Raw genomic sequence first — 21,451 nt, forward strand, 5'->3', positions numbered from 1 at the left:
CTTCTTTCACATCAAAACATGTTATAGCTCACAAAATTGAATTAGTTATTTTACATCTCTCTGAATCCAGACCGTTGGATGCTTGTAGGCTCTTCAATACAGTCATCCCAATACTTCTCCTATCCTTTGATCTTATCTCCAATATCTTAAAGAATGGGAAAATCTGAACTAGAAAATTCACGTGAATCCCAAACTTGCATTGAAATTCCTTTCACCCTAAGCGTTTTCACTTTTCACCCTCCCTATGATGAAGCTTCTATCCAGAAGAGACACCAATAGGTTTAAATTAATGTAAAGGCATCATGATAGTAGTTTTTCACATCCATGCTATACATAAAAATTAATCCTACCATTCAGTGAATGAGAAATAATTTTGAAGGCCTGGCAGAAAAAGGATATATATTGAGCATTTCAATCGCAACAATTGTTTCCTTCAGGTTCATAAGGAAAACAAAAAGAACAAAACATGTAAAAATGGAATGGAAAGTTACATCAATCACGTTGTCACATACAAATGATGCTTAGTACAAGATTACTCCCCTCTTAGCATTAGCAGCAGAATGTTTCATCGACACGGAAATAACAACACCCATACAGTTTTATGGCTTCAAGAGTTCAATATTATATGGTGTCCTCATGAAACTTCAAGCACATTCTTTTTGAGGATTGAAATAAATGCCTAAAAGAATCTTTTTCTCTTATTATCAATATGAACCGGTTTCCATTTTACCACAATTATCTTCATTATTGAAAATATTTGCCTTCAGTTATTGATGCTCTTTCTTGGACTAGGACATCTTTGGAAGTGTAATACCTATAAAACCACAAACTCCAATTTGATTGGGTTTTATTTTATGTCACTCAATCATATACTCATTTTTCTGAAACAAGCATAGCATTTTCATCTTAGCTGCTCAAAACTATTAACAATTATTATTATCTTTTCCAATGTAATTCGAGGTTTCTGTAAAAGACACAGAACATAAAAATTATGACTTTAAGCTATCCATCAAACCCCATTTCTTCTCTAGATTGACATGAACAATTCCGATTCCCTTCACTCATTCACACTAACCCTTATTCTCATAAATATGTTAGCCAATATATTTTTCAATTAGTTCAAGGAATCTTATTAATAAAAGAAATACAAGATAATAAATATTCCGAATTTCTCTTAATATGAGCAATCCTCAAGTCCGGCTACTTTCTAAAGTAACAACACATCAAGAATAGTATTAAACAGATAAAGTGACATCTTTATGAATCTTTAGTTCTCTATTAGCAACTAACAAAAAGTATATAGCTAATAAGAAATTCCACTGCAAACAAAATTGAACAAATGAACATTGAGGCAGAAATGCAAAGGTAGATTGGAGATAGAGAAGAAGAGAGCATACCTCAATTCAAATTCTCTAATCTGAACAAGTTCTTTTCCTATATAGTCCATCCATTGTACTTTCTTCTTCTGATCCTCTTTCACAGAACCAGACTCTGAAGTCGGCTTCCGGAGACTGCTTTTTAGGCATTTCACAACTGGTTGCTGTTTCCCATCTGAGCTCTCTTCCTTGACCTCAATGGTCTCACCAGGTAACTTATCAGAGGCTTCAGGAACTGAGACAGGTTTTGAAGGCACATGTGGAGAATTTTCCAATTTCAATGGTCCAGCAGTGTATATGTGAGGAGAGGGTTTGCAAAAGCAAATGAAGGACGGACAATGGATCTTGCAGAACAAAAACCTCATGAAATATTTGCCTGATTAAAAACTGTTTGCTACTACAATTAGCCCATCTCCTAACAACTCCAAAAAGAACGCATTAATTTAAATTAAATCATGAAACCTTTGATTGAAGTGTATTCACTATTGAGAGAAAAACCAAGCATGGGAATTTCACAAGCAAAGTACATTAAATTGTGAGATTTTTGTCAAGTTGGCACTCATCATAAGAATCTTTTATATAAAAAGACCCAAATAGGCAAGTAGCAAAATCTTACCAAAATAGAACCAAATTAATGAAAATACTGATTAACAAAAAATAATAATAATAAATAAGGCTTACATTCATTATTGTTTCAGAGATTTAGGATTTGATAGAGAAAGAAAGACAAATTTTTGCAGTGAAAGAAGTGAAACCCAGAAAAGAATTTTGAATTTTGGAGGTTTCTGATAATGAAGCCCAATTCTAAGAGAAATTTGTAACTAAGAAACAAGCCTATAACTATCCAGAAACCTCTGTTTCCCCTGTTTCTTTGCGGGAAAAAGACTCCTTTTTTGTATTCTACCAGGTGAGAAACAAGTTACTCCAATGTATGGATTCTAAAAAGACTATCCTACCCTCTTTCAGGATTTCACTTTCATTGTCAATGATGATTAAAGGGAAGAAGAATCCTAATGTAATAACTGAGAAAAGAAAGAACTGAAAGAGAGAAAAACCTTAGCTGGAAGGCCTGGAAAGAGAGTGACCAAATTGGAAGTTTTGAAGACAAATCCAACTGTCCAACATTCTAAATAGTAACTGTTTGTCCCTCCAAAATCAACTTAAATAGTAACTGCCATAAATATTCTACACTGTATACAATGAAAGAACTTTTGAACTTTAAAATATATCTTTCTTTTAACTACTAACATTACTTTAAAATTTTATATAGTAGTATTTTCTTTTATTTAAATAAGGATATTATAAATAATAGCTAGAATGAGAACCTCACTACGATCGCATAAGATTTGTGGTCAACGAAATGGTATAAGAAAAGAACATATGCAAAATTTTAGTACTCCATCCACATATTTAAAACCAATAAGCAACCTCAACCAAAGCCATTAAAATGTCAGCTTTTTGTTTTAATAAAATTAAATTGTTAATTGCATTTGTATGAGTGATTCTATTGTGTGCCTCGGAGCAGTTTTTAACCTACACCTTCAATGAGGATGCCCCACTATGCAAGACTTCCCATTACCTATTGTTCCCTTAAGTACTTCATGTTTCCTCTATTTTGCATTATTAGCCACCAAGGCTTCCAAGTTGCCTCACATGTGTGCATATTCTAATGATCTTGCATGAGGATTTCAAGGAATTTGAGAAGATTTAAGCCAAAGCAACCACCTTTGATTTCTTAGGGATTTGGGGATTGACCTTTAGGGCTTTACACTATTTACTAACCCAAATTGTGTTATTCTAATCTTTCTGAACTATGAAATTGTCTGGCCTTTTCCTCAATGGAAGGTCCATCTTGGAAGACCCCACAAGCTTTTTTATTTTCCTTTTTCACTTTTGGGTGAGATAACTTGATGGGTATATGATGCAACTTTTTTCTTTATTAGCAATTCTTCTTTTCCTTTTAACATGTAAAATACCATACATATATTCAAGATTAAATAGGTATCTCTTTTTTCTTTGTCCTGTTCTATTAGGTAATATAACTAATACACGCCATCAGTCCATGCACTTTTCAAGATACTTTAACCACCATCAATCAGTTATCCCCCCCCCCCCCGGTGTTTCTCACTTTTTCCCCCCTTGAAACCAATTTATATATTTCTTTTAAAACCATAATTCCCACAGTAGTAAAGACCACATAATTTCTGCTAATAGGCAGGATTTATGGTAAGCCAGCAAAGGAAGACAAGGCATGAATCCAGAATCCAAAATAGGCAACACAACTATCATATTCATTCATTTCATTGAAACTGTATTACAGCTCAAGTGTCTCAATCTAGTCATAATTTACAGCCAGCCGCATAATGAACACCTTGGACTAAAAAAATTAAATAATAATAATAAAATCTGTAATGTGTTTGCATTAAGAACAAATACTGAAGCTTTTTTCATCCAGGCTACATCACACTTCCCATGCAAGCCAAAATTTTCCTAAAATGATCACAATGTATTGAACAAAACAGCATAGGCTCTAACCACCGAAAGGTCGACATTGGAGGCAGCTATAATCCTCTTAAAAACTACAACATAATTACTAATCCAAAGGAATTATCAGCCACCAGACCTTTTGCTGCAACGCTACTGCTGAATCTTAAGGACTGGGAAAGCAATTACATCTCGGATACTGGCAGAGTTGGTCAAGAGCATCACCAGCCTGTCAATTCCAAGTCCCTGAAAACAAATTCTTTCAATTAAGATTGCTCAGGAAGATGTGTAGCAATAGCAGTTGAATGAAAAATAAAATCATTAATGCTCTCAATCCTTCATTTTCTTTACAAGAACGAATAGATGTAGTAGATGTACACGTGCAACCACCCACCTATGCACACATTTCTTAGAATGTCTTCTTGAATATAAATACTAGAGATTTCAGAGTTTTGAAATTATTTACTATGTGAAATATTGCAATTCAAACTAGTAAATAACAACAGCGGGCATTTCAGTTAGAACTTCAAAGACCATCATGCTAATAAAAGACATATACACCATGCAAGAAAATGAGTTGCCTTATCAGGAAAAAAAAAACATTGGAAAAGCCATGGGAACACAGCAGGCCCCTCTATATTTCATATTATAAATAATTAACAATTCTGAGTATTTCATAATTTTTTAGGAACCAACTTTTTTCAGTAGATAGGTTATAATGCATATTCTCTTTTTCTTTTTGTTTTTTTTTAATATATTATCTTTTTTCTGAGAAAAAAAAATCTTAATCTTTCAAAAAAATTCCTTCATTATATGAATTATCAGAATGTTGATTAACTTTCCAAATATAAATATATACATATATATGTACAAATATAACAGTATAAGCTAACATTTAAACATAATTATATCTTTTTTTAGTATTATACTAAAAAGAAATTACCAAACATAATACAAGCAGCCCATACTCCGTTTGTAGTAAAAATGTGTGCGGCATAATGCAAACTACAAAAGAGATCTACATAAACCCATTTTTGTATTTTGAAGTTTTCATTAAAACACACACACAAACACACAGGGGGTCTCAAAAAAGGATCAACAAGTTGAAGACTATCAGTTTGAAATAATATTAGTAGCTATTTTAAATTCATAATTTTAGCATCAGATTTCTTTTGCTTAACCTTATATCCTAAGGACTAGTTAAATTGGTCTTTTGTTTGTTACTTTCTTGTTTTTTAATGAACAAACTTAATAGGCACTAGCTTATCTATTTAACATGGTATATAAGTTTACTTAATGTAATTATTGTTAAGGTTTGTAAAAAGATAAAAGGTTGGTTGGAAAATACAGATCAATTGTTGAGTAGACTTTGCCCTACAAAATAAAATCAAACACCATAAATAGACAGTATGAACAGTTTAATAAAATTGATGCACTTTCTAGATGCATAAAATAGTAAGAGCTCAACCCATTTTTACCCCAAAAAATTTGTAGTTAAAGTAATCATTTTTTGAGGATTCCTCCAAAAAATAACCAAGCAAAATTAATATACAGCAAAAGGACAATCATACCATTCCTGAAGCTGGAGGCATTCCATATTCCAAAGCCGTCAGAAAGTCATCATCAAGAGTCACTTCGTATGAGCCATCCTCATCTTTATTACTTTTTCCTTCCACAGAGTTTGTATCCATAGCAACTGCTGCTCTCTTCTCATTGTGCTGCCTCACTTGCTCTTCCAAGCGTCCTCTCTGCCAAAAGACAAGATTAATGACAACCCCTCTGGTTTCTAGTCAAAACCACTGTATGTACAGTTTTAACAGAACAACAAGAACATCCACAAACAAGTATATAAAAAAATGTACTTAACATCAACTTCGGTACCAGTCAATACTAAATTGACCGGTTTCCCTCATATTACATTTGAATCCAACCATAACCTACAGACTTAGTTCATAACTCATCCAGAGTAAATATTTCAAAATCAGATGCTCCTCAGTTGTGAATTTGTTGCAAGAAGTTGAGCAAGATAGAAGGCAAATCATGAAATCCAAAAATGTATGATAAGCTCACCTGATCCATAGGATCAGTCAATTCAGAAAACGCATTGGCCAGCTCACGACCACAGATAAAAAGCTCAAATCTTTCAGTTAACCCTGCATGCCTAAGGTGGAAAGATTAAGAATTAGATTATGAAGAACATCCAAAATAACAAATAAGTTATTCTTTCAATCATCTCTCCACAACATGTTCCTTCATTGATGCAAGGCAATGCCTGTAAAAGGAAAATATTAATTTTTTTCTTTTAAAAACACACAAACACAAACACACACAGAATTCTGCATGTTTTATCAGAAATAAGTACATAATGGTTTGGTTGTAAAGATCAGTCTGCTTAGGACAGGAAAAACAAGAATAAACTGGTAGGCAACAAGGAGGAAAGCAAATACATTTACATATGTATAAGGACAGGATCTGTTAGTTGGCCATGTGCATAAAGCCAACCTAGGAATAACCCAGTATATGATACATCAAGACAAAACTAGCAGAATCAAGCTGGCCATGTGCAATACTAAGAAGCACGGACACTCCAAAAACCTTGGTTTGTCCATGTCAAACACAGACATACCAAGGACACTCTTGCATGAATGTCCGTCAAGGGGGGGAAATGATTTTTTTTTTTAATCTTTGATTTTAGATGTGTTTTTAAATTTTTACATAGTTGTTATTTATTTTTAAAAATTAAAATAGACATTAAATATGCCTAAAGATATATATAAAATTATAAATTAATTAATTGTTGTATCCCCATTGTGCTATGTAGTGTTAGTGTCTGTTTCCATGCTTCTTAGGCAATGAAGATCTTCAATGAATGATTTTAAAATGAAAATTAATAAATAAATAAACTTCTTTTTTAGATATGTTTTTAATGATTTTGATAGTTGCCATTTATTTTGAAAACTTAAAATAAAAATAAAATATGCCTAAAGATATATTAGTTAATTGTTATATCCCCACCCCACCGTTGTGTTAGAGTCTGTGTCCATGCTTCTTAGGAAATGAATGAAGATCTTCATTCTTCAATGAATGATTCCAGGCAAAAAGAAGGCTCTAGAATGCCAGAAGTACAGTAGATATGGAGAAATTCAGGTTTAAATCACAAGATAAACTTGATTCCAAATCGAAGTCATACTTGATGCATAAATGTAATTGACATGGTAATTACATACGAAATACATGTAATAGCAATATTGTACCACATCTTTTAAATTGTTCTTGAAAGTTGTGGCATTGCATAGCAAGTACTATACAACCAAATAATCTCATCATGCAACTTCAACTACCTTCTATGTGGTTTTGCCAGAGGAGATATCTCAATAGGATAGTCCAACACAAATGTGGGTTGCAGAAGTTTCGGTTCTACAACAATCTCAAATACCTGGAAAAATTATGGAGACAAGACTAAATACTGAGAAGGGCTTCATAAAAGAGGAAGTCTGGATAACAGAAAGAAAAGCAAGTATACAAAAAGAAACTCTTCTTTTTCAGCATTATTGTTTTTCATACAGCAGCACTTAAATGGAAAAAAAAATATAAGCAAATTACACAAGAATTGCAGATTTAATGAGATTGGAAATACAGGAATACAAAGACTAGAAGGGCGGAAAAAAAAGTAGTCCACCAACATTAACAATAATTAAGGAAAATACTCTACGTACATTGCAATTGCACATAAGGAAGTTTAAAATTAAATCTAAATATATATTTTTTATTATTATTATAAAGAAAAATAAAATAAAATAAAATAAAACACTAATTCTAGATTCTAGATATATAGATGCTTACTGACCTCGTTAAGGAGGTGGCCAACAGATGGACTTGCTTCAATAGAAGATTTGTCTTTGTTCTCAAGGTCAATTCCAAGGGCCTTCAGAGTTACTTCCTTTGCAGTTTTAAGATCATTTCCCAACTCACTGAAATCAATGCCAGTGGCTTCTTTTACAAGATTGTGCATGGTTTCCCTCCTCCAAGGTCGCTCAAGACATATCTCCACACCCTGCATAGATGTATTACACCAGCTTAGCAGATTAAAACATCAATCATTGCCATATATTACTAACGGGAGGTGTCATTCTAATTTGTTTCTTCAACAGCAATTCCATGCATGTGAAACAACCAGTCCCATGCTCACATACAAAACTACAGAAGCAACCAAAGCTTCTTCCAAATTTAACATTTTGCTTACCAAGAACTTTTAGGTAACTCATACTTTGGGCAAGGTGCATGCCTAAATTGTGACCAATTTCAATACCAAGATTGCCTTTAACACAGTACACAGGCCAGGATTATTAAAACTCAATAGGGGGGAAAAAGAGCTAATCTTATAAGCAAGGTTGAAATGAAAAGAGGCAATGTTCAGTTAAATTTTAATTCACAGTTACTACTTTTTGTGTTTCACTTATTTGGCAATAAATCCAATTCCAGAATATTCCACTTAAGCGCAGGTATTTGTTGGTGCTACAGAACTGCAAGTAATAAAACAATTACCTGGTAGTCAATTGTAAGCTTCCCATGAACTGCAACAGCACATCGACTAACAATTTCCTCCGCCATGTTCATCATGCTCTGGTAGTCTGAATATGCTTCATACATCTATGATCAAACTAATACCAATAATAATAAGAGCTTCATTTAATAGATTGAAACGTCAACAGCATATATTATTACAGGCAATCAACAGTTAACCTCACATAGAGTGCACCAACATTAATTATGTACTAGGTCCAACAAAAGCAAAAACTTTAACCAAAAAAATAAATTTACCTCTATTGTGGTAAATTCAGGATTATGACGAGTTGAAATGCCTTCATTTCTGAATATTCTCCCAATCTCATATACTTTTTCAAACCCCCCAACCTGTCATCCACAGGCACAGGTTTTATTGAAGATATAAATTAGTAAAAACCAATTCAAAACTTACATTAGAAGAAAACATAGGTACTTTATTGTTACAAGACCAGCAATTACGCATGTGAAAAGTTTCGGCAATCATAAAATATATGTATAGGACAAGATCTAGTAGTGACATTTAAGCACCTAAAAAGAGACCATAATGTTGATCGGGTCATATTCATAGGAGAGCATGAATACACTAAAAGAAAGGATTATTTTGGTTCAGAATGAAGGCTCTACACTAGCAATGATAGGGCCAAAAGAGAGTGAATTGAGTTGGTCAAAAAAGATCCTCTTCATATTAAAGAAAATGAAATCCACTAAACAAAGAAAGGGAGAGAAACAAGAAGGAAACTGATATTCGTTAGGGGACACAACTCAAGCAAGACAACACGTTTATATTAAAATTTGAGAGAGAAAGAGAGAGAGAGTGCAAGATTATGAAACTTTAAAAAGAAGATACCAATCTCCCAACACTATTCATAGAAGCTGTTCTACTGGCTAAAGAATCACCGTCAACTTTATTGGTTCCAAAACTCCAAGGGAAGGTTTTAAATATCTCGCACAAGTGACAGAATCCCAAAGGACAAGGATGCCAGTTGTGGGGGGAAATTTCCCAAGATTTTACATATTGGCTTAACAGAATAGATACATGAAGTGACACCATTTGAATTAGTTGCAGGAGAACTTCCAGCAATGTACGGTGTCAGATAATAACACCCATATTTTTCGTGGGCATACATCTGATATTCAGGAGTAATAAGTGTTCAACGCTAAATTAGTTGTGCTGAATAATTTACTTATCTCCTTGTTGTTAAGATAGATTATGGAAAGAAATTTGTAGATTAAAAAAAGATGAAAACCATAAACTCTAAGTAACCTCAACCATCATAGTTGATGAACTTTGTAATGAATTATTCCTCAAAAGCTATTGGTAATGAATTTTACAGCAGAAGTCAACTGTATACCACATAATGTCCCTTAAAATTAATGATACCTGATCAGTGATTACTTTGAGAATAGTGTCTTATCTTGCAAACTAGCAGTTTATTAATGAACAGTAGATAGGCATTGACAAGACCAGTCATAAGTCATAACTTACTAGAATAGGGAAAGTATGACATGTAAATTCTCACCAGCATTCTCTTTAAGTGAAGCTCCGTCGCTATTCTCAAATAAAGGTCCCTTGCCAGTGAATTATGGTGTGTAACAAATGGCCTAGCTTCCGCTCCACCGGCTGCTCCCTAGTTAATAAAATCAATTAAAACCAAGCTCAAGGCATGAAATTCATGCACATTATGATATTGTGCACTATATAAAGGGAAGAAACTTCAAAGATATTAACAAACCTGTAAAACTGGAGTTTCAACTTCAACAAAGCCTAATGATTCCACTGTCTTACGTATCTCTGACACGATCTGCTTAGAAAGTTTAGCTTTTAATTGCTCAGGCCTTAAAAAAAGAACAGGACAATCTAATGAAAAGCAATCTGTGATACCACATTGGGACTAGGTTGGAAAACCCGGCCATACAATAAGATTATTCAAAATATCCTTTTAAATTAGAACCAATGCACCAATTATATAAACAGAAATTTCAAAACCAGTGAAGAATTTTCCACAAAGTTATCATTTAAATATAGTTGATAATTCCAAAGGTGTGTTTACCCGTCAAATTGGGTGGTTTGGAGATAAAAAGTGTAGTGTCGTTTAATCAAGCTTTGTTAGGGAAATGGTTGTGGCGTTATGGGCATGAAGCTACCCATCTTTGGCGGAGAGTTATCTTCACAAAATATGGTGAGGGTCAAGGGGGGTGGTGTACGAAAGTGTGCAGGAGGACTCATGGTTGTGGCCTTTGGAGAAGCATTCATGAAGGGTAGGATAGTTTCTCTAAACATCTACCTTTTGTAGCGGGTGAAGGCACCCGTATCCGCTTCTGGCATGACAGGTGGATTGGGGATAACACCCTAAAAGATCTCTATCTTGAGCTTTATGTGTGTTCAGCTGCCAAAGATGCTTGCATCTCTGAGGTTTTGTGGATTCCGGAATGAGGTACTTGTAGAGTGTGGGATTTAAGGTTTTATAGAGCTTTTGAAGATTGGGAACTAGCTGCTTCTTATTCTCTTCTTCAGGTTATCCAACCTCGTATTCCTCGGGGTGATAGGAGGGATACTCTCTTTTGGCGGCTCAAAGGAGATGGGAAGTTTGACATCCGATCTTACTACCAAGCAATTCAGGGTACTCCAAATTTTTTGTTTCCTTGGAAGAGTGTTTGGAAACCAAAGATTCCTAAACGAGTGGCTTTCTTTTTGTGGACAGCTACTAATGATCGAATTCTCACGTTGGATAATCTCATGCTTAGGGATCGCCCTTTGGTAAATTAGTGTTGTATGTGTTGTTGTGATGGGGAGTCGGTAGACCATCTTCTTCTTCATTGTCCTGTTGCTCATACCTTATGGATCTTCATACTTCAGGCTTTTGGTATTCATTGGGTTATGTCAGGATTGGTGGTGGGTTTGTTATCTTGTTGGCATCAGTGGCTTGGGAATCATAACTCGCATATTTGGAATTTGATTCCAGGGTGTTTAATGTGGATTGTTTGGTTGGAACGAAATCGTCGCTCCTTTGAGGACTTAGAGAAGACAGTGGAGGAATTAAAGGTTTTATGCCAGCGCAGTCTTTTTGAGTGGTCTCGTTGTTGGGGCTTTACTGAATTTTCGTCTCCTTCAGAGTTTATGTGTTCCCTTAATTTATCTTTCTGATTTTCCCTCTCTTTTGTTTTGTCGTTTGTGTTTACTACTCCTTGTTGTTCATCATCATGAACAACTTGTACTTTCCTTTCTTTCTCATTAATAATAGTTTCTCTGATTACCTATCAAAAAAAAAAATAATTCCAAAGAAACTTTCAATTCAACCAAAATCCATAACAGATGCTGTAACAAAATCAGAAACCTTGATTACAGTGCAGGAAGTTGGGAGCTTCATAAATGTCAAATTAACTTCCATTTATTCAATTCCTTAAGCATTTATAGATTACATAGCTTTCATGCCAATCAATTAGAGGTTCTGATTTTGTAGAGAGAACTTAAAAAGTAGACACTGAAAAATATTTGAAAGTCTGCACTACTGAAGTACTTGCTGGCTGAACAGTAATATAGGTGATCTATTGGAGAAAAAGTGAGCACTACTTCAAGATGCCATTTGACATCACAATAATATTAGCAATTTCATGTTGTGAGATTCTTTGACAATGCTAACTTAACATTGCTATAAAGATGTTTAACATTAAATGTTGGGGGAAAAAGTCATATTCTATTGATGGTATCAAGAGATATAAAACAGCTGCATGAAACCTATGTACAGAAATATCACACAGCTGGCAATTCTACAGTTAAATTATACAAAAAACTTATATTTAGAAAAGAAAATGAAAACTTGAGAGCTCCATAAGGTCTTTTGTTACTTTTTGGGAAGAGGGGAAAGGAAGATGACTTACCTTTGCTCTATTCCGGAATATATCAGCTACTTCAGGATTTGCAATCATATCTACATACCTAGACATAGATAAGATACATACAGATATAGTTAGGCATCAGAACTTAACCAATTTGCCAGAGACTAAAAATAGAATCAAGCGTTAAGGAAAATAAGTATGACCAAGGAGATAATTGAAAATAGATTCCAGTGGCAGATGGATGAGTAACGAGTTGCACCCAAAAGAAATTGAAACAATGAAGTAGGCTACATATGTAAGTGCTCCACCAAAGAAAGCTCATTTGAAAAGTTTGGAAGTAGACACTGTTGGTTACCTAGACAAACACACAAGAGAGCCTATGTATACATCTGGAGAAAAAGCAATCAAGAGAGTAGAAGTAACTCAAAGAGAAAGTACTCAACAGAAACGTGAACACTGGACATAGTTACTTAATTACATTATTTTACTAGTGCTCGAGACTTGAAATTGAGTTTGTGATTGATAAATATATATATATATATATATATCCACAAGTTATTTTGCCAAATGCATGCCATTCAGAATTTATATAAAATTCTGACTAGCTAGAAGAGCTTCAATGCAACTTGAAACAAGAATATCTCCTACATCAGTGGCTATCTTCATAAAAATATTATCAAAATCACATCCTTCATATATGATACAATTACCTACATTAGAAATCATCTTAATGAAGTCATTCTTTTTTCACATAATTCACTTGCATTGCATTTCCCAAAAGTGCAAACTTTTTTTTTTGGTAAAAAAAAAAAACGCACGCACGCACAACAACATCAACAATATGAACTCACCTTTGGCGGTAGCGCTTGTCCACATCAGTTAGACCATGAAATTTGTCCGGCAGTGGGAGTAGAGATTTAGTAAGAATGGCAAATGAATTCACATAAATAGAAAGCTCTCCTGAAGTTGAACCAAGGAGAAAAGAACTTAGGTCTAAGCTGATGTTCCGAAATGTCATAATAAAATATCAGGAAAGAAAGTGGCATGGCTACAACCAAGGCATTTTTGATATTCCTAACTGGAATGAAAATATGGTTGATATAAAACAGGTTATGTTGGATGCCCTGAACTAATCAGGTAACATTAGTGTCACCAAAGTTCGCATTTGAGCCCAACAACCACTCAGAATCACAGTATTAATATTCTTTTTATTTGCTCTGATATGTAATATTACATTAGAAGAAGGAAACAGGCTGGCACACATGCGGCGTACAAGGACCCCAACTGAACAAATATAAAAATAAAAAGAAGTAAATTATAGCCAATACAAAGGAAGAAAGCTGAGCTAAGGAAAAGGGTCTCTGCAAGCCCCTTCACTCAATTTAAAACTTCTTCTAATAATCAAAAAAGATAGCCTTTTGTTATAAGAAGTAATATCTTTCTAGGTGGCCCATCCGAACTGATCTAGATTCTAGAAGTAGTTGTTTATACAAAATGATGGAAAAAAAAAGTTCCAAAATGACTACTTTGTATGCCTTGATTTACATTCAGCTACTATTTAGTTAACATGGATGTTTAAAATGTCCCCAAACACTGTGCATACATACATATTATCAGCAGCTATTAAAGAGTATAACAGTTAAAGAAATCTGATTCTAGCTTTCTCTACCCAGATTGTTTTTAAAAGAAAACTACGAATCATGATATCATGCAAGACTTACCTTTCTCTGTCCTCTTAATTGAACCACTTGCACCAAGTATATCACCAATATCAACAAGCGTCTTTAACTGGTCAAATTGATCATTTACAAGCCTCTCCTTCTCGCAGTAAAGCTGATACGAATAATTTCATTACTTCAGTGGGTGCCCTGTTATAGTAATTTGCAGCAGAAAATGCTGGCACTTTTAATAACATCATCTATAATTATTTTGTAAGTAAGCTTTGGCCCAAAGCGAAGGCAAAAGGGGAGATTTCAAGTTTGAACTAGTGACCTCCTCTTCATGAGACATGATCCCCAATAAATTCTGCTACCCTAGGGGTATATATACACCTAGAAGATATATAATGTAGCACCAAAATAAACTCAACAAAGAACTGATAATCTTTTAAGTGAAATTTTAATTATATATAGACCTGATTCTATGCATCACCACTTAATCCATAGAATAAAATTGCTTAAACCACATTCTTCTACACGCTTAATTAAAAGATCTGAAACGTTTCACTTGATCTTTTGGAACCCGCTAGACTTTCAACTACAACTTTAAGAGAGAGTCCATATTAGCCATCACCATCTAGCACATTCACGAAAATGCAAGGAATATGCACTTGTACCAACATAACAAGTACTGAACCGGTGAATGAATCGTGAAGTCAAATATCTCAATGCTAAATCAAAAACAAAGCAACTTTGCAAACCTGAATTGTCCCAGAATCGTCCCGTAGTGTGAAGAAGGCAAGCTTCCCAAATGCTCTGCGAGCCACAATTCTTCCAGCGATTGAAACATGATCACCCTCACTATTCGACTCCTCACCATTCCCTAGATGTCTATAGATATCTTGCAGCTGATTAGCTGTGTGAGTCCTATCCCACTTATAAGCATACGGGTCCAACCCCTTGCTCCTCAATTCTTCAACCTATAAAACAAGCATTTTTGCCCCTCAAATTCTGTTTTTGATTTCAAAGTTCCACCAAAAAAAAAAAAAAAAATTGCATTTTTATTGCTGTTTGAATTCTCAATATATATTTGAGAAATGAGATGTCTACGCCAAGGAATTCCTTGCTGGTTCTTAAAGGATTGGACAATGGAACAATCTCGCATAGCATGAGTTTGAAGTCTCCCATCACTCCACACAAAGGGACAAAGAGATAGGTTGTCATGATATAAAGGATAGGAATAGTGCCTTAACCTTTGCTGTGTAACAACTATTGGCCTAACTTTAGGTGTAATCTAGGGAAATACATAACAGGTTACAGTGTTGCCGACATAAGTCAACAGTCAATACTAAATAAAAATGAAATACCTCTTAAGGAAAATGTAAAAGACCCACGTGTTGATTGTTGGAAAAGAGTTTGAGGAAAGTCTAAAGAATCCAAAACTTGAGTGTTGGAGAGGAGTTTTTTTTTGTGAATTGTGTGATAAAAATTAAGAACTCTTTCCTCTTTTGTTTTCCCTTTACAAAATAAAGAGTAGAATAACAATTTTTTTTTTTTAAGAAAGAGAGGAGAGGACAACAAACTAAAGCCAATAAAATACTCCAATTGTATAAAAATCTTATAGGTAATGAATATGTATATAGGCTTATATCTCCGTAAGACACTATAAGCATGACATAAATCCAAAAGCCTAAGCGATTAAATTCAATCCGTCATACTATCTATTTATGAAATTTTAAAATATTTCCTAGATAAGAATGGTGAAAGGCTGTAATATTATTATATTATATAAAAATAAATAGACTAAGACATTGACTCATTCAACTAAAAAGCAATCAAACAAAAATAGAGACTTTATACATTTTTGAAACATCCCGACCAATTGAACAAACAAACCAAATCAAACACCAAACCATAATTTAAGACAATAATATAAACTTATAAAATAAAAAATAAAAATAAAAAGACAAAAATATAAAGAGTGTGAGAAACAGAGCATTTGTTGCCTTGCCTTTGCTTGTATTTCAGACAGAGAAAAACAGAGAGGAAACAAAGCAAAACAGGCCAAAAAACAGGGAGAAAGAAAACAGAGCAAAACAGGGCCAAAAATGGTTTTCAACAGTTTGATGGTGCTGTCTGTGGCTCACGTATCGGCAGACGCATGGCAATACATAGCTTGCAACCCAGAGAGGCTGAGCAGCCATCAGCTATTGGATCTAATCTGCTGCTTCCCTTTGCAGCAATTGGGTCGCCTTGCTCTCTGCCTCTGGACCTTCCTCTGTCTCCCTCCTCCTGATTCCTTCTACTCCTACGCCTATTACTCTTCCTCTTCATCTTCTGATGATGATGACGATGATGATGACTCTTCCTCCACTCTCAATTACAACAACGGATACTATTATCATTCCCATTCAGATTGATACTCTCTCTCATTGGGATTCATGCACAGTAATTCTCTCTCTCTCTCTCTCTCTCTCTCTCTCTCTCTCTCTCTCTCTCAATTTGTTGCTTTGTTTTTGTTGTCTTTGTAATGTGGGGTTTGTGCTAATTTGCTGCCTGATTAATCTTTTGGTTGACCTTTTTAGCTGAATCATGGGGATATATGAATTGGGTTGTTTGCAAGTTTTTTTTTTTTTTTTTTTTTTTTTTTAAAGCTAAATTATGGGGATATACGAATTGGGTTGGTTGCAAATTTGTTTTTTTAGCTGAATTATGGGGATATACGAATTGGGTTTTTTGCAAAATCTTTTCTTTTTCAAGTTTGTAATTTTGGGTTTATGAATACTTGTGATGATCAGAGGGTGGAACTTTGTTTTGGTTGATGTTTTGAGTACTTTGTTTGACCCCAAAATTTTGGGACTAAGACTTTGTTTGTCATTGTTGTATTTAGTTGCTTTTTTAGACCAAAGCATTAATGGGTTTGAACATAGGAATTGTAGAGATTATTGGTAGAAAAGCAATGAGTCTGACATAAAGCAAGCATGTAAATTGCAACAAAAGCAAAATCACAATCCAATAGGATGAGTTAGTGGCAAAGATTGTTCAAAGGGAACCACAATGGTGATGTGAGATGATAGTTCATGGTCTTGACAGCAAAGCAAGTCCAGAGAATATTCACTAAATTTGATCAATGATAAATACTTTTAAGAATCTATTGGCAATAGCTCTAAACTTATTCTTAGGATAAATTGATGAGATTATTCATGGAGTTAAAACAGTTGGGTTTCATGGGGATACGCTTATGGGTGTTCGGTCAGTTATTGGCGTGTTCAGTTGAACTTATGATATTTTACGGATAGAGTAAGGGGTTGGGTTTGCCTTATAAAGCAAATTTTGCTAGCCTAGAAATCTTTTATCGGTAAGAACTAAGATGAGGATGATGCAATGGACAGTTGAAGGTTTAACAGTAGAGAATTTCCATTCTTAAGTAATGGAGGTAGAGCCATTGCAGTGTTTGGGATGTGTGGATCAAGATTTCCACACTAACTTATTTTCTTCCCTAGCTGATGATTAGCTTCACAGGTTTTCAAGTTTTAAACCTTACAGTTGTATGCTTAAGTTTTATAATTTGCATACACTGGACTGGTTCCTCATAGTTCCCTCCAGGGTTGCTGCTGCTTCTAGAAGTGTTGGCTTCTTGTTGGGGAGTTGAGTTAGGGAGAGGTCATGGGAAGATCACTTTTATAACTTGCCTAATCATTAAGTAACTTAGATGTTTTGCACGTTGATTTTGAAAAAGTGTATGTGTTGAATCATGATTTGACATCTTCATTGGCTTATGGAGTTTAATAATTTTTGTAGGAACTTGCAGGATGGATAGAGATAGATTCTTTGTTTGGATTCTTGGCCATGTGATAGAATTGTGGGTGTTGATGGAGAAGTGACCAGGAAATTTTATGGTCATTGCAGGGTAACAAGGAAATTTTTTCCCAGTATGATAATATAGAGGACCCACTTATTTTTAAACTCTCTCTTTGTATAACAGCAGTTGTGAAGTCTTAGATCTTTGCATCTGATTGCTGGATCTATAGAGGTTTTTATATTCATAGCAGGGTGATATATGTGACTTAGATAACACTTGTATAGCATGAATAATTTGTGGTCACATATTTTGTTTGAGGTTGTGTCTTTTGCTTTGTTTATACTTGATGATGTAATGAGTATTTATTTTCTTATAGACAAAAGAATGGTAAGATTCTAAATGACAATTCTACCACTGCTTTTCTGGATTTCATAGCCTTTTTACATATTAGCCCACGAGTCTGAGCCTGTTTCTTAATTTTCAGTGTTATGCTGTTCTTTCTTTTGCATTTATACTTCCCGTATTATTTTTATTTTTATTTTTTTTGAATTTTAATGCTATCACATTACTAATAAAAATAAAACAAAAAAAATAATCTAAATGAGGATTCTGATAGTTTTGAAGAAGTCTAACATAAAGCATGTAAAATTCACCTTTAGAAGTATCAAAATCAATAATGTAATAGATTAATGAGAATGATGGAATTGTGAGATGAGGACTTAAAACCTTGACTTGCCATGTTTATGAAAAATAGAGTGAACTAAACCTTTTATAAAGTAAGGGAGAGCTAATTTTCATTGTTTAGGACGGGTGCAATAGAGCAACACAATACAAATGTGTGTTGAAGTCTACAGTAGCAGAGGAGAATATTGAACAATACTGTTACTGGAAATAGGGTTTTGATGAGGAATAGGATATATGCTGATGTATAGTTGTTGACATGAAATGTATGGTGGCTTTGTAAAACTTAAAAAAAAAAAATGGTGAATTCTTTTCTTTCTCCAGTAGAAGCTACAGATATGTATCGAATTAAAAAGAAGTTGCAGATATGTGGGTCGNAAATCCTACATTTCCAACTTTTTCTCAGCAACCAAACAAAGAGTATAAAAAATCAAAATCAAAACTTTTGCAAATATTAGAACTTTGCAAGTTGGACAAATACTATTAGATAAATCAATCTGATTGCTTTCTTCTCTGCCTTGAAATACAATTCAAAATCCACAGAGATTAAACATTTTAACTTCCTATTCTCCAAGTAACAATTCGTAACTACAATTCAAACTCCACAAGTTCAACATTTGAATTTCCATTCTTCCCTCACATAAACCAAAATGATAAAATTATAAGATTACCTTCTTCAAGCGAATGGCGCGAACGGCGTCTCTGTCAGAAGTGGAAGACGAAGACGAAGAAGATCGGCGGTTACGGCCTCCCGTGGTGGTGGTAGCGGCGGTGGAGGAGCACCTGAGAACGAATCTGACAGAGGAGGTGGCGGTGGTGGCGGCGGTTGCGAGGCGAAAGAGGTGCTTCAATGGCTGCGACGTCGTTAGGCTCCACACTCTCAGTGCCTCCATTGCTTGCACTTTCTTTGTTTTCTTCTTCTTCTTTTCTTTCCTGGGGTTTATGTGTGTATGTGTTTGTGGGTTTATCCACTAGTGTGCTACCTATGAGTTTGGACCTCAAATGGCCTTGGCCTTTTTTTCTTTTTTCTTTTTTTAATTTTTTGAAGGAAAAAAAAATCCATTTTTTCAAAACTACATGAAACTATTTTGAATCTTTTTATACAAATTTTTGTGATTTAAAAAAATTATTAGCCTTGAATATTCAAGAAAGAAGAAGAAAAATGAAATTTGCATTATGTTTAATCCAATTTTTTGTCAAGAGTAATGCTAAGAGCACACTTTGTTTTTTCGTAACTTGCAAATTTGATAAGTTGTGATAGGAATGACATTATTTTTGTATGATCTTGCTACTATATTAATTTTTTTTTATGACACATCAATGTTAATTTTGAAAAAAATTATGGCATTAGACTTTTTGTTTTGATAATTTTATGAAGCAGCTTGTACATTCTAGGTTGCTTTTGTACCAAATTTATATCATAAAATCACTGCACAAAAAAAGTCATTACTCATTGTTTTATTAATTTGTAAGAAGATTGTTGTAACCAATTGCCCTATAGTCTCTTGGATGATACAATATTTATAGGAAAAGCAGATTAACACTCAACTTTGTTGCCAAGAGTCTTGTTACTCTACTCGTTGGTACCTTATGTTTCCAAGACATTCGTTGATTATGGCTCTATTGCCCTCTAGTCTCTTTCTTTTTTGCTAAGAGATGAGTTATTTTTGGGATTTTTTGAGGTGTAAAATTTCATTTTTATGGTCCATTGAGAATGTAATATTCTGGAAAATATGTTTCAATCTATTGGGTTGTTTTCTGTTGACTTGTGTTTTCCATTGTAACACCCCAAAAAAAATTAACAAATGGATACATGAATAAATAAATGGAAATTAGGCTACAGTTAAAACCTGTGTTTCAAGCCTCAAATAGCATGATGAAACCTTTAACCTGTCATTGGATTATTATGAAGTTCCTGATCCAATGATAAGATTATAGTTTTGAAATTGATAGCATAATCTTCTTTAAAAATAAAAGAGCTAGTGACAGGTTCATTATGAGACAATCCCATTGCAATTTTTTTCCTTTTACAAAAGAAACTTGATTAAGAGATATATAATCAGATTTGTTGAGCACTTGGCCAAAGAATGCATTCAGCACCCCTTTTAAAAAAAATAAAAAATTAGGGGGTTTATATTAATTTGAGAATTAATGTATTCTCACAACTGTACATGCACGAGTTCATGTGTTCCTTGGCCAAAGAGTGTCCTTTCATTAACTCATTTGAATTAAATTAGATTCGGATGATCGAAAAGTGGAATGATAAAAAGAGTATAAATAATGAAGAAGTGTAAGGATAGAAAATATATCAATTTTTTATTCACATGAAATCATCCAAGTCATTTCATGGCAAACAAAAAACACATCATGCCTCTCATATTATGTATTTGTGATGAAAATAATGAACCCCGATCCGTGCGATGTGATGTGTTTATTTATCTAGATATATGCATGCTCATCCCTAACATAGACTTGCATTTTCTTGCATTTGTTCAAAAACTATTTGGAAACAAAATACATTAATAAAAACTCATTTATTGGTCCAATCACAAATTGTTACAAATCACCATTCCCAAATCATAAAAACAAAACAAAACCTGATATATGGTGTGCAAGAACATCAAAATCAATTATCCTTTGCAGGTTCATTCACAGCTCCTTTACCTAGTAACTGTTTGCAACCAAGAAAACAAGCAGGGTCACAAGCTGGCTTTGTTGCACCAGCTAAACTCATGCAGACAGGTGTGCACTCTTTGATGCAGATTGCGAATCTTTCTGCTTTTTTATCTGCTTTTTTATCTGCATTGGTCACAACCACCACCCACATAGAGATCAATATCAACATGGCTAAATGCTTGTAACCCATATTTTTTTTTTCTCTCTTTTGTGACCTCTTTCTGGATTTGGTGTTGAATCTGTTGATAGAATAAGAGAATGGTGGAACATGCAGTATAAAATTGTGTAAACCGATGGGTGTGCAGATATCAAAGGGATTTGGTTGATGGGAAATGTTTGGTCAATGGTGAATTATCTGGCTTTATCTTTCT

General features: G+C 34.1%; 2 protein-coding genes and 1 long non-coding RNA gene across 3 annotated transcripts; 1 reads left to right on the plus strand and 2 right to left on the minus strand.

Moving 5' to 3' along the window:
- Window positions 1–1,402: 1,402 nt before the first annotated feature.
- Window positions 1,403–2,425, minus strand: LOC136069202 (uncharacterized). The gene is made up of 2 exons (XR_010630443.1): window positions 2,058–2,425; window positions 1,403–1,720 (listed from the first exon to the last, which is right to left on the minus strand). It is a non-coding gene; the product is annotated as an uncharacterized LOC136069202 (long non-coding RNA).
- Window positions 2,426–3,646: 1,221 nt separating this feature from the next.
- On the minus strand, window positions 3,647–19,381 carry LOC112026664 (lysine--tRNA ligase, chloroplastic/mitochondrial). The gene is made up of 14 exons (XM_024059357.2): window positions 19,076–19,381; window positions 14,683–14,901; window positions 13,985–14,096; window positions 13,115–13,223; window positions 12,306–12,363; window positions 10,160–10,228; window positions 9,947–10,054; window positions 8,682–8,774; window positions 8,406–8,510; window positions 7,708–7,914; window positions 7,202–7,296; window positions 5,931–6,021; window positions 5,432–5,608; window positions 3,647–4,106 (listed from the first exon to the last, which is right to left on the minus strand). The coding sequence occupies exons 1-14, from the start codon at window positions 19,295–19,297 to the stop codon at window positions 4,014–4,016; spliced, it is 1,758 nt and encodes a 585-aa protein (XP_023915125.1). The 5' UTR covers window positions 19,298–19,381; the 3' UTR covers window positions 3,647–4,013.
- LOC112026618 (uncharacterized) lies at window positions 15,906–18,150 on the plus strand. The gene is made up of 2 exons (XM_065777483.1): window positions 15,906–16,369; window positions 17,723–18,150. The coding sequence occupies exon 1, from the start codon at window positions 16,030–16,032 to the stop codon at window positions 16,339–16,341; it is 312 nt and encodes a 103-aa protein (XP_065633555.1). The 5' UTR covers window positions 15,906–16,029; the 3' UTR covers window positions 16,342–16,369; window positions 17,723–18,150.
- Window positions 19,382–21,451: the final 2,070 nt, after the last annotated feature.

Source organism: Quercus suber, unplaced genomic scaffold (assembly GCF_002906115.3).
Source record: "Quercus suber isolate HL8 unplaced genomic scaffold, Cork oak 2.0 scaffold_156, whole genome shotgun sequence".
NCBI lineage: Eukaryota > Viridiplantae > Streptophyta > Magnoliopsida > Fagales > Fagaceae > Quercus > Quercus suber.